At 44.5% G+C, this 15,267-nt stretch overlaps 1 protein-coding gene across 5 annotated transcripts in view; it reads right to left on the bottom strand.

The window, feature by feature from the left end:
• Insc (INSC spindle orientation adaptor protein) overlaps positions 1-15,267 on the bottom strand; it is a 125,682-nt gene that overhangs the window by 52,891 nt on the left and 57,524 nt on the right. For all 5 annotated transcript variants that reach the window (XM_042282223.2, XM_042282216.2, XM_042282221.2 and 2 more), the window contains exons 3-5: positions 11,581-11,926; positions 10,619-10,671; positions 8,791-8,914 (exon numbers count right to left, since the gene is read on the bottom strand). In XM_042282223.2, coding sequence (XP_042138157.1) covers positions 8,791-8,914; positions 10,619-10,671; positions 11,581-11,926 — 523 coding nt within the window. The remainder of the gene's footprint in view (positions 1-8,790; positions 8,915-10,618; positions 10,672-11,580; positions 11,927-15,267) is intronic.

Here is a 15,267-nt window from a genome sequence, read left to right as displayed (position 1 = left end):
TCTCTGCTTCCTGACTGAGGACACAATGTGACAGCTGCCTCATGTCCTTGCTGCTAGGCCTTTCTGTCGTGATGGACTGTATCCCTCTTTCAACACTAACCCAAAATAACTCCTCCCACTGGATGGTGGTGGTGCATGCCTTTAATCCCAGCACATGGGAGGCAGAGCCAGGAGGATCTCTGTGAGTTTGTGGCCAGCCTTGTATACAGAGCAAGATCCAGGACAGGCTCCAAAGCTACACAGAGAAACCCTGTCTCAAAAAACAAACAAAACAACAACAACAACAAAAAATTCAGAATAACCCCTCCCTTTTTAAACTTGCTTTTGTCTGATATTTTGTCCTACCCCCACAAAAATGTAACAACTACTCCCTGTGAGTCTGCATTTCTACCTCGAAGGTCAACAGTCCCGTTACTAGTACGCACATGACCTCACTTAGACTGGAAAAGCCAAAAGCCAAAGCAAGTGTGACTTTCAATCCCATCAACAACACTCACTGTATCCTGGACTTGTCGGCATCTAACAGTCCATGGAGTCACCAGGGCTCCCACAACAGGAGGCAGAGCTGACCCAGAGCCCCTTGCTGATTCCAATGTCTTCTATCATGCTCTTGCCAAAACCACACTTCCCCGGAACTACTTCCAGGTGAGATTAGCTCAGCGTGTCTGTAGTATGGAGGTCTCTCCCATCTGGATAGCTTTGTGTTCACTCCCGAAGTCTCTCCTCCTACTCAAGTCCGTCTTCATCAGTCTTGAAACAGCTTTCCACACCATAGTCAGCTTCCTCCCTTTATCCCCAGGAATAGCCTATCTATCTTGGTAACTGATACACACACATTTCTAAAGGTTAATGTGGGGGGAATTTGGTTCAATTTTTGTTGTACAAGAAATCAAGGAGAAACTAGAGACATTCCAAAAAGATGCTTTACTCAAGATCATAAGAAGGGTCAAAGGTGACAAAATAACAAGATAGGCTTAGCAGGGTGAGTGACAAATACATTCTTAAAAGACAGACCACATAGACATGAAACAACAAAAATAATAACAACGTCTTTAAGTCCAGGAAAATGACATGAAGAAGCAAGAATTTGTGAAGTCTTCCAGCTCTAAATAAAGCACTAGAAAGTGCAGTGTCTTTCAGTTATGTCTCAATCAGAAAGAGCCACTGAAAGCCAGTGAAATCTATCAGAAGGGAGAGAAACCAACCTGGCTAGAATGCATTTCTCAAAGGATCAAGGAAAATATTGTGAGACTTTTCCTGGAGCTCTAGATGGGAAATGTGTAGTTGGACAAAATGAGCCAGGGAGTTACACTAGACCCAGGTGGATTTGACCAGGCGTAGTGGATTGATTAAGATAGCTACAGACCCCAATCTATTCCTCCCCAAAAAGTTTGCATTCTAATCACCCCTTCTTTGAATTTTGATGTCTTGCTTGACCAATAGAAGTCAGTGCCTGGCAGGAGTGATGCTCCAGGACTCCCAAGATGAAGTCATAAGAAGCTTTGAGCCTTCCACCTAGGCTTCTTTAGACAGTCATTTGGGAGCCCTAGAGTGGTATGTTAAGACATTTGAGAAGCCTGAAGAGTTTCTTGAAGAATCCTTATCTATACTTTCCACTAAGAACAGATTTGCAACATACATATGATGGAAGCTGACTGCAGGTCACTGAATTATCTGCCAGCTGGACAGCATCTCCTTGAGAGACAGGAAACAGTAGAGTCACTCAACTAAGCCCCACCCAAATCACTTACACTTATGATCATGAATCATATAATAAAACTACCATTTGGGGTTTGCTTATATTCTTTAACAAGGTTATGAAGCATAGAGAAATGTCACAATAATCAGCATAGATACTCCAAAGGGTGAATGGAGAAATGCCCAGATAAAAGTTCTGGGAAGTGGGAAAGGGTAACAGCTCATGTCCTAGGGAACATGCTGGAAAAATGCATGATTCTGGAGGGATAACACAGAGACTGGACACACTGGACAGAACCTGGACAAAGTATTAACAGCCCAGAGTTGGATTAACTATTGATCACGGGGAAATATCTCTTGGCTAAGAATACCCCATTTAGAAAGGTAAATGTAGATAAGATATGGAAACCAGAGGGTTTCGGAAGACCAAACCTTGGGTGACTTTATTTCTTTCAAGAAGAAAAATATCCCTAAATCTAGAAGAAAATGGAAAACACAACAAAACAAAAGAATGTGCCAGAAACCCATAGTATGTGGGAAAAGCTGTCCAGATCCAGATGGCTCCGAATTTGGTAGTCTCTTTGGAAGTGTTAGTGTATCAACAGGAAGAACCAGGGACCCAGACTGCTACCGAAAAACAATGATGCAGTTGAAAGAAATACTACTCAAGCCCAACTTGTTCAAACGTATAAGAAGATGGTGCTGCAGTGTCTGGCTCCAGAGCTAGTTAATCCTCATGGCCCAAATGTGCCAGAGATATGCCCAAGAGGGTTCCTTGAGGAAGCAAGGGTGGGAACCAGATGGAAATCCTCTGTAGGAGCCAGAGGCCCCAAATCCAAAGGAATCTTAGAGTGAGAAGCAGGGGCAGCAACCATCATGACATAATGCTATTTATGTCTGTGATTTTGCATATTTTTAACCCAACAGCTAAAATTTTTCAGCATAGTATTATGTAATTTCCCACAGATTATGTATATTGACATAAAAATAAAATCCCTGCATCAGTCATTCAGATGTAGTCCCTGTATTTTGAATATCAAAATAACAACTTCATCATCCATTTAAAAATATGTGAAAAATATTTCTTTGACATTTTTATAACTTCTCATCATTAAATTTATATCCCCAGTGAACTTTCCTCTCAAAAATTTTCCTTAATGTATTGAATTTAAATGTTAAAGTGTTTTATTGATCACCCTTAGGATATTTGTCATTGATATTTTGACATTTTATTTTATATACTTTATTATAAGGTTCCAAGTATCACAAGCAAACATACCCAAATTTTTCCTGGTTGATTGACATCGCAGTTATCATCAGTACAACTGGTAAACATGAAACAAATTTTGATAACTACAAATCTTACAAATCAAAATTATATTGTAAATATATCTTGATGGAATGGATAGTTGAAAAATATATTATAAATGGAATTAGTCTAGCTGCTAGTAATTAATTTTATAATTTTAAGCATTAGATATTATATTTCTAGTATAAATATTTCAAAAGTATTTGACAAAAAAAAACACCCTTTAATTGCTCTTTTCAATAGTGCACACCAAATCTGTGGGGGGGAAAAAATCTAAAACCAAGCCAACTACACTGAGAATAATCATTTAGAGTCTTTGGCTCTTCTGTGATACTTTTCTTTCCAGTTAATGTCACAATCTAGGGATGAGTATGAAAAATGACTGAAGGGAACTACTTTCATTTAAGTAGGTACTTTAAAACAGTCGTTTTTAAGATTGGATGTGTCCCACCAATCTTCTCTTTGTTCTGATTCAAGAGCCATGCACTGTTCCAGAATAAAACAGATAGAAAAGATAAAATACCCAGAAATTCCCACACCCCATCACACACTCTGCCAACTATCTGAATTCAGAAAACCCCACTCAGGAAAACATACAATTTCTAATGCCCCTCTCAACACAAATGTGTAAAAAGTCTGTGGAGCTAGTCATGGTGGCCCAAGGGCTTCATCATTCCTGGATGGAGGTTTCTCCTTGGCTTGATTTCCAGGTTTTTGGAAGACTAAGTGTGGGGTGTGTGATAAGCACAGCTTCCCTCTGAGAATTAACACAAGTGCTAACAAAAGCCACATGTGCCCCTGAGAAAGAAGACAGATGAAAAGGGAAGATCTAGAAATAGGTTTACTTGAAATGCAATGTGCTTGCATGTCTGCTGGGAACCTGAGAAATGCAGTGCATCCAAAGTGGTTGGAAGCTCAGCAGCTCAAGTCGACGGAAAGAGCCACTGCAGCCTGGGGTGTGAGTCACACATGTACAGAAGGAGCAAGCACTGAAGGAGATTCCACCACCAAGCAGGGTGGGAAGGAATGCACACCAAGTACATCCATGTAAAATATTTGCAAATTCCTGACTTTTCAGGAAGGAGGAAATGTCCAACTGTCCTTCTGTGAGAACAGGGACATTTTTCTCCCATATATGATAAATACAGCAGCACAAGTAATCTGCAATGGCTTTCTTAGCAGGTATACATGTTCACACTTGCTTGTGGCTATGGACAACTGAAATACATTCTCGGGCTGGCATCCTGTCCAGGCCACATCCAAGACTGTATTCTCTTTCCCTTAGCTGCAATGTACATTTAAGGCCCCTGGATGCCCTAGGGATGGAATCTAAGGACAAAATGATGCCTGGGGTTTCTGCCCTCAAGACTGAGAACTGGCCTACTTCAATCTTCTTGCAGAGAGTGTAGTAGTAAGATAACACTGAGTCTGAGGTGCTAACCCATCTGTGCACTCCAGTTATGTTTGGCATAAATCAGTGCAAGTCAATATTTCCCAAAACCCCCTCCCCATTACTTCAGAGACAACCTGGACTGTAGCCGCGAAGGAAACCAGACACTACCTATAACAGTTAACAATGGTTGTCAACTTGACAGGTCCTTGAATCACCCAGGAGACACACCTCTGGGCATGCTTGTGATTTCTAGATTCAGTCAACTGAGCTAGGAAAACCAGTCTTAACTGTGAGCAGTGCCATTATAAGGGCTTTGATCCCAGCATGAATAAAAAGGAGAGCGTGAGCTGAGCACCTATCTGTTTGCTTCCTGGCTACAGGTGAGGTGTGACCTCACTCACATTCCTGCTGCCATGCCATGATGGACCAACCTGCAAACCTAAAGCCAAACAACTTCTTCCTTTACTTGCTCTTCACGGGAACTTTTGTCACAGCAATGATTGCTCCCCACAAACAAAGTGGACGAAAACCCTCCTGGTTGGGATAAGCAGTGGAAATGAGTTTGTTTTCCATTTGCTTTTTCTCCTAGGGAGTTATAAAATAAGACGGGGGAAATGTCTGGAAACAGCTACATCTCTCTGACTCGTGCACTTGGGATATGTCTGTGTTGCTGTTTAGTCTCACTGCAGCCTTGCTTTACCTGGATAGGACAACATGGCTGAGCAAAATCTGAGAGTGGCAAACCAAATCAGAAGCAACTTTTAGACCCTAGTGTCAGGGAATCTACGCATGATTTCATGGCTATGACGTTATGAACTGCTTCTGAGCCTCCTAGAAGAAAGCTGATTTCTGACTATGATCCCAAAAGGACAATGGCTTCACGAAGGTGAAGGGTGCCCCACAGACAGCTGGCTTCCCTCTGCTCCATCTGCCACCATATCCTCTTTACCGAACAGTTAAAATAATATCAGTACACAATTATGAAATTATAACATTCCTGTTACAAAACTTGCTGTTTTAAGGCAGAGCATATTTCTAGCCAATAATATACAACCCAGAGAGTATCACCAGTTATCATGTGTTATTTCATTTACTCTAACCTAATCCATTGCAGTAGCAAGGAAAACAAGGGTCAGAAAGATGAAGCAGCTTGCCCAAGTTTGCAGAATGAGTTAGTAGCAATCAGGATTTGAACTCTGATTTGGCTCCAAACCCTATGCTTGGTCTCCTACCTCCACCGCATAATGTCCACATTCGTAGACTTCCAGCCTATTGAGAGAGAAGGAACTTATAAGACATTCAGCCCAGCTTCTATCTGCTGCCTCAGTCCTCCGGTCATTGCCAGCTCACATGAGCCATGGAACCTTCCTAAGGCAGCCCCTCACATTGCTGGGAAGCCCCACTACTCCATATGGGGTACCCTGGAGGTTAAATCCAATGACCCTAGTGCACTTCCTTTTGTGGCTTCAAAGCACCTTGTAGGGTTTAAATGTCCATTTCCAGATTGAGCATCTCCTGCCCCCTCCAAGTGTTCTTCAAAACCTCCATCTTCAGCACCTCCCTTTGTTCCCGGAGCTTCCCCTGAGTGTGTGTGATGATTGTCACCTTGACTAGATTTGGAATCACCCAGGAGATACACCTCGAAGCTCGCCTGTGAGAATGTTTTCAGAAAGGTTTAACAAGGGTGGAAGGCCCACTCTGATTGTGGGTTGTACGATTCAGTGGGCTGGGGTCCCAGGACAAATAAAAAGGGGGGACGGAAGAAGTCAGCTGAGCATCAGCATTCTCTGTTCTCTGCTTCCCTCCTCTCAGATGAGGGGTCCACACTGCATGTCCCTTCCCCTCAAACTGTGGGTCAAAATAAATCCTTCTTCCCTTAAGATGCGTTTTTGCCAGGCATTTTGTCAACACAGATATTGCCAGTAGCTAATATAGGGCCCAAAACTGGACTTAATTCTATTCCAGGATGAGTCAGAGCAAGATGGAGTAATATTATATTATTATCACCTTTGTTGTTTGCATTGTTTCACTGTTATTTATATGTGATTTAGAGAAATTATTCTCACTTACTATTCAACACAGCTACATAGTGCTAAAAAAAAAAGTCTCCAAAATGCATGCTTTGAAACAACAGGATCCCAGCATAAGTAAACAGACACTTATCTTTTTAAAATGTGATCCTACCAGTTTGAAATATACCATATTGGCCTTATATTGGCCTTCTCTACCATATATTGTTCAAATCATCAAGAGATATGTGCCTTAGAAATACATGAACAAAACAAGTAAATACAGGTAGGCAAAACTCATGAATGTAAGGGGATGAGCATGCCTGTGAAAATATTTTCAAAGAGGCTTAAGGAGGATAGAAAGCCCATCCTCAGTCTGAGTGGTACCATACAATGGGTCCTTGGGAAGAAGCAGAATGGACATAATAGATGCAAATAAAGAGGTTTTATTTTATTTGCAACAGGATACCCCAAATACAGGCTCCTGACATAAGAGACTCCCCTAACATCCTAGGGAATGACATTGAGTCTCTGACTTAATAACCATGAGCTTGCAGCTCTGAACACCAGTGACCCTGCTTACAGACAATATATTTCTTGAAGTCACTACTGTCCTTCAAGGGAATTTGCTAAGAAGATATGGATCATCCAAGATGCAGTATGAGCACAGCAAGCCTGGCCTGTAGGGGACTCAGAGGACACCATGATGAATGTTGGGAGGAAAGGAGAGAAATACCAGGAAATGAAGTTACCAGGAAGAAAATAAATATGCAGTAACATCAAGGACAGACTTTGTCACCCCTCCCTGGGAAGCAAGGCTGAGAGGGATTCAACTGCTACAGAAGAGCAGCTGGCCCTGATCAGCTGCCAGGCCAGGCATCAGAGACCTGGGCAGTCACACCTCCCAGTGGGGCAGAAGCTAGCCAGAAGCTTGGGAGCACGGGGTCAGGAGTTTCACCCTGAATAGAATCAGAATGAGGGACAAGCAGAATGAAGCTTGACCTAGGGGGTCAGATGCATGGTCCACGTCTCCAAAGAATCCTGGCCCTTCCCATGACTATCACTAAAAGCAGGAGAAACCCTGCCTGTTAGAAAGAGATGCTGGACCTCTCTTAGAAATTCCTCTGGTGAGATGGGTCCCCATGGTTTAGGTCTTCTTCTGACTTCAATATTTCAGTCCATCGTGTACTAGCTATCCTTGCCAACATGGATAGTCGTGTTTAATGATTCAGTTTGGGACATGAACCCTAAAGTGAACACCCTTGCTCCTCCATTTCTTTGCTAACACTAGTTCATTAACTCAGAGTGCCTACCTCAGAGCCCCTGCTCCCCAGAGACCCAGTGTCACAGGGCCCCAGAGCACCAGCACCTCAGCCTTGAGAACCTCTGTCTATTTATTTCAGATCCTAAGCACAAGGAGGGTAGCCTTTGAGGATCCTCCCTTGGCTGAGAGGGTGAGAGTACCTAGGGCCAGCCGCACTGGCACAGGTGTGGGAACATGGATCAAGGTGGGACTAGCAGGAGAACCAGGCCAGAAGAGCCTGGGCCCTGTGCAAAATGGAACACACACAGGAAAGGAAGAGAGGGATCTCGGAGCTCATCGGAGAGGCCGATGTTGGAGAAAATCAGACGTTTATTATTTATGGGAGGCTTTTATTTGGTGGTGGGAAAGAATGGTAAGTATGTGGCACAGTATTCCTGAACTATAAATAACATGTAAATAGCTTTCCTAATGAAAACCTTACGGAGCCTGCTGTGTTGGGAGGGCTTCTAGAATACCAAAGTAGGGAGGGGGAAATGACGCAGATTTAACCCACAGCCCTCCCACCTGCTCGTCATTTCTTCTTACTTTTCTTCTTGAAAAAGTTGCACCTCACAGATGAAGTAGAGAGCAAGGGAAATCAAAAAGCCTTTGTGAACCAGTCTGATACATCTGCCAGACTACAGAGTGCCTAGAACAGAGGATGACCTTTCTAGAGTCTTCTCTGTGGCCAAGACTTCAAAAACTGCTTGTCTCCTGCAGGTAGCTTAAGTTCTTCAAGATAATGAGGGCCCCTGTGTGCTGTGAATAATAGCTCAACAGAAAAGATTCAGGGCACTGGGAACAGTACTGAAAGATACACCAAGCCCTGACACCACCTTGTGTAACATGGCTAAATCTTTCCTCTCTGACATCTGGAAACTGTAGAGTTGGGTTAGATAGTCTGGAAACCGCAGCTGAGTCCTGTCAGCCTCCACACAGATGCTGGCATGGGCATTGGTGATCTGAAGAGGATGTCTCTGAAGAAAGGCCATTTTGGATTTTTTCAGCCTGGCTGAGTCACTCGGTGTTCCCTCCCTGGTGACCCCACAGTGTCCTCTGTCTCCCAATCCACACTGACCTGCACTTCCCGGGTCAGAGCCAGCTCCAGTAACTGGCCAAAGTGCTGGCCCAGCATGCTCAGGGTCTCACTCACGCAGGCCTTCATTGACTTCAGAACATGCTCATTTTCCACCTGGAGGCACCTGGGAGGAAGAACCACAGAGTGGGCCACCAGAAGGGGTACTTGGTTGGACCACAGCTGTGGCTAGGATAAACCTGGACTTGCTCAAGGCATGGTGTGTGGAAAGAATGGACTAGAGGGAAGACACCAGTTCCAAGAGAATCAGAGATGGAATCTGCCAGCTTGATTCGTCCTCTGGCCTCTTGCTATCTAGAGAAGTGCTGGAGTCATCACATTTCCGGATTTTGGGAAGTGTGCTATCACCAGGAAGGGGCAAAGTCAGTTCTCTAGGTTCTCCCTGGGAGAGTGGGCTACCAATATAGCCAAGTCATCTGATCTCAGTGGTGTCTGAGGTGGAGGGGCAGTAAGCTTTGGAGAAGGTAGCTAGAGCATGAGGCACCATTAATGTTCTCACTATAGCTTGTAAGAATTGCTGCCCTTGCATAAAACATGGAAGGGGGAAGTTTGAGGGATCCCACCGCTAGACAAGGAACTACAGGCAATGAATGACTGTTGGAGAAGAATTGGCCTCTTCCAGGGATAAGCTTCTTATTGGTTGTCCAATCCAGAGTGGTAGCCTTGAAACCACATACACACCACGAACAAAAATGGACTCATAAAATTGTATTTATATACATTTGTGCCCATACATACATACATATATACATACATATATGTGTATTATTACATACATATATACACATAAAATCAAAATAAAATATACTATTAAGTTGAGAGTGGGGGTCATGAGAGGCATTGAGGGGTGAAAGGGACGTAGAAAGTGATATGGTTCTATTTCAGTTTAAAACTTATTTTTAACAAGAAAGAAAAACAGAAGGATTGCTGCCACAATGTGAAAAAAAAATAGAAGAAGCTGCCTCAAAAATTTCCTCCCAGACAGGAAAAGTAGAAGGGATTAGATTGACATTCACCCCATGGCATGAGAATATTCTGCCCAGAAAAGGGAAAGACTCTCCAGCTTCCCACAGATGCCAAAATCCAGGTTTGAGGCATGAAAGGTAAAGGAACATGTAAACACACACTCAGAGTGTGTCCATATGAAGCTGAATGTGTATGTGTGCATCTGAGTGTGAGCTCATATATGTTTATGGTATGATATAGGGGCAAGAGGCTGTGGGCAGATTTCTATGATCTTACGAGTGTGTGTTTATATGTCTGTGTGTGAGTGAGTGTGTGTCTGTGAACATCTCTGTCTCTGTGCATATGTGTAGAAGTGTGAGTTCAGCTTTCACCTTAATTGGGATCTTGCCTTCGCTCTGCAGACCAAGGGCGTTCTCCAAACCTGAAGGAAACCTTTTCCTATTATCAGCTTACCCCAACAGCTTTCCACTAATACCCAAGGCTCTCTTCTGTCCCTTTACCTAGGCTCTGAATATGGGGCAAAAACCTCATGGGAATCTTTTATTAATTTATTTTACTTTTTTGGTTCTACTATGCAGGCCTTCCTGGCCTGGAACTCACTAGGTAAACCATACTGGACTTGGAGCAATCCTCCTGCTTCAGCCTTCTCAGTGTTGCAATTACAGACGTGTATCACTACACTGACTTTTCAAGATAATCTTTTGATGTTTCTGAGAATGCCAAGAAAAAGAAACTCCTGCCTACCACCAGCTAGTGCAAGCTCCTGACCTCCAGAGAAGATATTAGCCCCCCTCCCCCGAGCCAGGGGGCCAGCTGGCCAAGCAGAGTACCCAGGTGCACTTACCTCTCTGTGACTGCCGAGAGCTCAGAACATTTATCCATGAGCAGCTTCTCTGCCTGTAATCAGAAAAGGTCCATGTCATTTCACTGAGGGCCAGCTGCCATGCTGGGCACTCTGGGGCCTGAAAGTGAAGGGGGAAACAGGCACAGAAACCAGAATGCACTGTGACCTGGGACATGAATAGCCAAAGAGGCCAAGGTCAGACACATTGAGAGAGTAAGAAGAGGAAGCATACAATTAGTTACACTGTGAGCTCTGAGAAGCCTCGGGGAGGAAGAGGCATTTAAGCTGGGTCCAAAGGATGAACCAATACTCACTGCCTGGACAGTGAAGGAAGGAGAAATTTAAGGTGAAAGATGAAGAAAGAAAGAAGAGAGAGAAATCACGATGGGGGGTGGGGTCTCTGAGGTTCAGGGGTTTATTTTTGGACTGTGGGAAGATTTGAATGCATTTTGGAATCAGAAAAGCTGGGTCTGAACCTCCTTCACATCATCCCCTGCTTAACATGGGGCAAGTGACTCAACCTTTGAATGTCTATACCCTCAACCATAAAATGGGCACGATAATCCTAATCTTTTCAGTCAGCTGCATGACAGGCTTTACATGTAATAACTCAATCATCCTCATGGAATAAATATTGCTGGACTCACTGAACGCACTAGGACGTAGTGGAGTCAAGTGACTTGCAAAGTCACATAATGCAGACTGATAACTGAAGCCACGCAGCCTGTACTAAAGCTCTTTCTGCTTGCAGTGGGTGTGCAGGTTAAATGAGATATTTGTGGAAAGGAAACGCCTGTCACAATGCCTTGCACAAGCATATAGTCATTAAATGTTCTCACTATCTTTCTCTCCTTTATTAGGAGATGGGAGAGCCCTAGCCAGGAAAGGTTCAGACTCCAGAATACAGGAAGGCATGCCCACACCCAGCACCTACGAGCCCTAGCCTGGCATGACTGACTGACCTGGCCCATTTCCTGGGAGGAGGTCCTGCTGATGGTGCTGTATTCGCTGACCATGGAGCGTGCATGGCATGTCAGACGCACACTCATGCTGTGCACACGTGCCCAGCGGTCCTGGGCCAGCTTCTGCCCGATCCTGCGAAGCTCTGTGCTGATGACCCAGCCCCGTTTCAGGAGCAGCTGTAGTGGATCTCCTGGGCCGGGACCACCTGCTAGGATAAGGTCACCTTGTGTGTCTTCCTCCAAGCTGATGGGCTTTGCCTGCAAGACGCACATGCACTCACACTCGGTCATGAGCTTCAGATCCTCCATCCAGCGCTGGACCGAGTCCACCTGCATGAAGTGTAGCCTGCAACCAGGGAACAGTGGCAGGTGACTGCCAACACTCTACCTTCCCCCAGAGAGCTCCCTTCCCAGGCCACCGATGTTCGCCAAGCATCTAGTTTGAGCTCAGCACTGTTTCTCCAGTTCTCCCCACAATTGCTCATTATCACCATCCCACAGATAATAATTTACTCAGTGACTTAAGACATTAGTGAAACACTGAACACATGAATTCATAGTATGTAGCATCACGTGGATGTCAGGTACTGTAAGGAAACTAACACAAGAACTCTGGGGAGCTTAAAGGAAGAAGAGGAGCGAGGAGTAAGAAGACAGCAGCAGAACTCACCACCACCACCACCAGTACAACAGAACAGCTGATTACACACTCAACAGGCCATGTGTGGACCGTGTGTAAGCTGGGCACTGGGATTCACCACTCACAGCTTCTAGCGAGGAAGCCAGTGGGACTAGACACCTCATGTCCCTATTGCTGTGCCCCCACGATGAGCTGAATCCTCTCAAATCATAAGCCAAAGTGAACTCTTCCATGTTACTTCTGTCGGGCATTTGGTCGCAGCAATTAGTTAGATGTAACTAATACACCCCCCGGGCACAATGAGAAAACTTTGGCACAAAGCTGAATTAATCCAATCCCCCTCCTATGCTGCCAAATTAAGCCAAGAATCACAGCAACTGGAGTGGTTGTCCACACATCAATCATGCCAATGGTGGAACTTAGCCTATGCAGGAGAAACTCCAGGACCACTGGGGTCCAAGAGTTATGTCTATTGCCGGTTAGCTACAGAACCCTGTCTGAAACACGCAAGAACACAAATACTTAAGATGATTTTAGTCAGCAGCTTCCCATAGAGTAAAGGTCTTCTGGGAGTTGAAAGGACGATGAGTCTCTCCCTTCAGACAGATCAAGGCAAGGTGTTCTCAGAGGGGCAAAAGTAGGGTAGGATACTGTTTGGACTCATCAAGGCAGAGAAAGTATGCTTGAGGTATGACAGTCAAAGGTATAATGTGTAGCTAGAGTTTTCCTGCCTTGCCCACAGTCAGGACAAATCTCTGTCACCCACCAGTCCCACAGCCGCTCAGACCCAACCAAGCAAACACAGAGACTTATATTGCTTATAAACTGTATGGCCGTGGCAGGCTTCTTGTTAACTATTCTTATATCTTAAAGTAACGCATTTCTACAAATCTATACCTTGCCACGCAGCTCGTGGCTTACCAGCATCTTCACATGCTGCTTGTCCTGGCAGTGGCTGGCAGTGTCTCCTTCTGCCTTCCTGTTCTTTTATTTCTCCTCTCTGTTAGTCCCCCCTATACTTCCTGCCTAGCCACGACCAATCAGGTTTTATTTATTGACCAATCAGAGCAACTTGACATACAGACCATCCCCCAGTACAGCCAAGTGCAGACCATCTCAGACACCTGCACTCAGGCCCATGGTCCTAATCACCCTCTATGCAAACCTGCTGGGTAACGCCACAAGGAACCCAAGAAGGGCTCCCACAGGACATACATTAACATCCCACAGCACTTCCCCTTTTCTTTTTTTTAAAAAGGAAGGTTTTAACTTTTACACATCTCCAAAGCCAGCTTGGTATATTTGGGAATTTGGGCGTAGCTTCTCTTAACTACTTCCTGCTGGAGGGGGGCGCTGTATCTTATGGGGACACAAAGAATATTTAAGAATCATGGAGTAGTCCGTGAGGCTGTATCGTCTGAGCCAGTTGCCTTGAAACAATTCTGGATGTTGAATCATCTGGGCCATGGTGTCATCAGAGACCTTTCAGGTGGTCTTGGCTGGTCAAACCTGATGTATCTTAATCTGGAACAAATCCATAGCCTCTGGCTTTCTGTAGAAACAAAAGCAGAGTCTCCTTTCCAAAGCAAAACATCCTTAGACATACATTTCAAAATTGAAATACCTTTAAAATATACACATTGATTTAACTGAGCAGTCTTTACAATCAAATGTCTTTCTGCAGTTAAAAATCCCAAAGACAATATAATCCAGACTCTCTGTGTGATATCCATCTTTACATGGCTTATTTTTTATATTATTTTTACTTTCTCTTTAAAGACTTTATTATTTTAAAACTTTCTATTTCTTTATATAACTGTCTATGTTCCTTTTCCTCTCTCTTCCAAGCCTATGTACATTTTTACACACATTGTAAAGCATTTAAAGTCTTGTTCCATCTGAATCTGTCTTATTGTGAATCTATTGCTTTAAACTGCAGCATTTGTAAGACTGAAACAGCGCTATGGCTGCTGGCTCCGCCCACCTCAGCTTCCCAACATGGCGGTGGTACGTTTACCGCCAGCTCTGGGAGCTATCATGAGTCTATGCTTTTATCCAAGCAGCGTGTAGCCCAGAAACCTTTTTTGTTTTGTAACTAGCAAAGGCTAAATCCACCACGCAGCTTAATGTGCCACTTGCAGAGGCCTCATTTCCGCCTTACTGCAGGTTAAGCGCACACGCCAGGAACGCACAAATAGCTCAAACCAGTAGCTGCCGCTCATTTGAGAGACACAATTAGGAAGCTGTTTTTAGCTCCATTTTAGAATCTTTTCTCAGGTTTTAGGTAGAAACTCTTGCCAACACGTTGGGTGCCATTTGTAGCTAGAGTTTTCCTGCCTTGCCCACAGTCAGGACAAATCTCTGTCACCCACCAGTCCCACAGCCGCTCAGACCCAACCAAGCAAACACAGAGACTTATATTGCTTACAAACTGTATGGCCGTGTCAGGCCTCCTGTTAACTGTTCCTATATCTTAAAGTAACGCATTTCTACAAATCTATACCTTGCCACGCAGCTCGTGGCTTACCAGCATCTTCACATGCTGCTTGTCCTGGCAGTGGCTGGCAGCGTCTCCTTCTGCCTTCCTGTTCTTTTATTTCTCCTCTCTGTTAGTCCCCCCTATACTTCCTGCCTAGCCATGACCAATCAGGTTTTATTTATTGACCAATCAGAGCAACTTGACATACAGACCATCCCCCAGTACAGCCAAGTGCAGACCATCTCAGACACCTGCACTCAGGCCCATGGTCCTAATCATCCTCTATGCAAACCTGCTGGGTAACGCCACAAGGAACCCAAGAAGGGCTCCCACAGGACATACATTAACATCCCACAGCAATAATGAGTCAGTTCCTTGGGTTTGATTTGTCCATTTGGAAGAGGAGAAACAGTGAGGAGACAGAAGGCCAGAAACCTGACCTTGAGGGCAGGGTTCAGACATTCGTGCTAAAAGCCCTGACATGCTAAGGGTGACGGGGCAGGACAGCAGAGGTAGAGACTGGAGAAGACAGAAGATTGGAAAATCACAGTGTTCAGGACCATGTGCC

The sequence above is a fragment of the Peromyscus maniculatus genome, chromosome 1 (genome assembly GCF_049852395.1).
Source record: "Peromyscus maniculatus bairdii isolate BWxNUB_F1_BW_parent chromosome 1, HU_Pman_BW_mat_3.1, whole genome shotgun sequence".
Taxonomy (NCBI): Eukaryota; Metazoa; Chordata; class Mammalia; order Rodentia; family Cricetidae; genus Peromyscus; species Peromyscus maniculatus.
The sequence above is the reverse complement of the archived record's forward strand: the minus strand, read 5'-3'. Positions and strand labels throughout refer to the sequence as shown.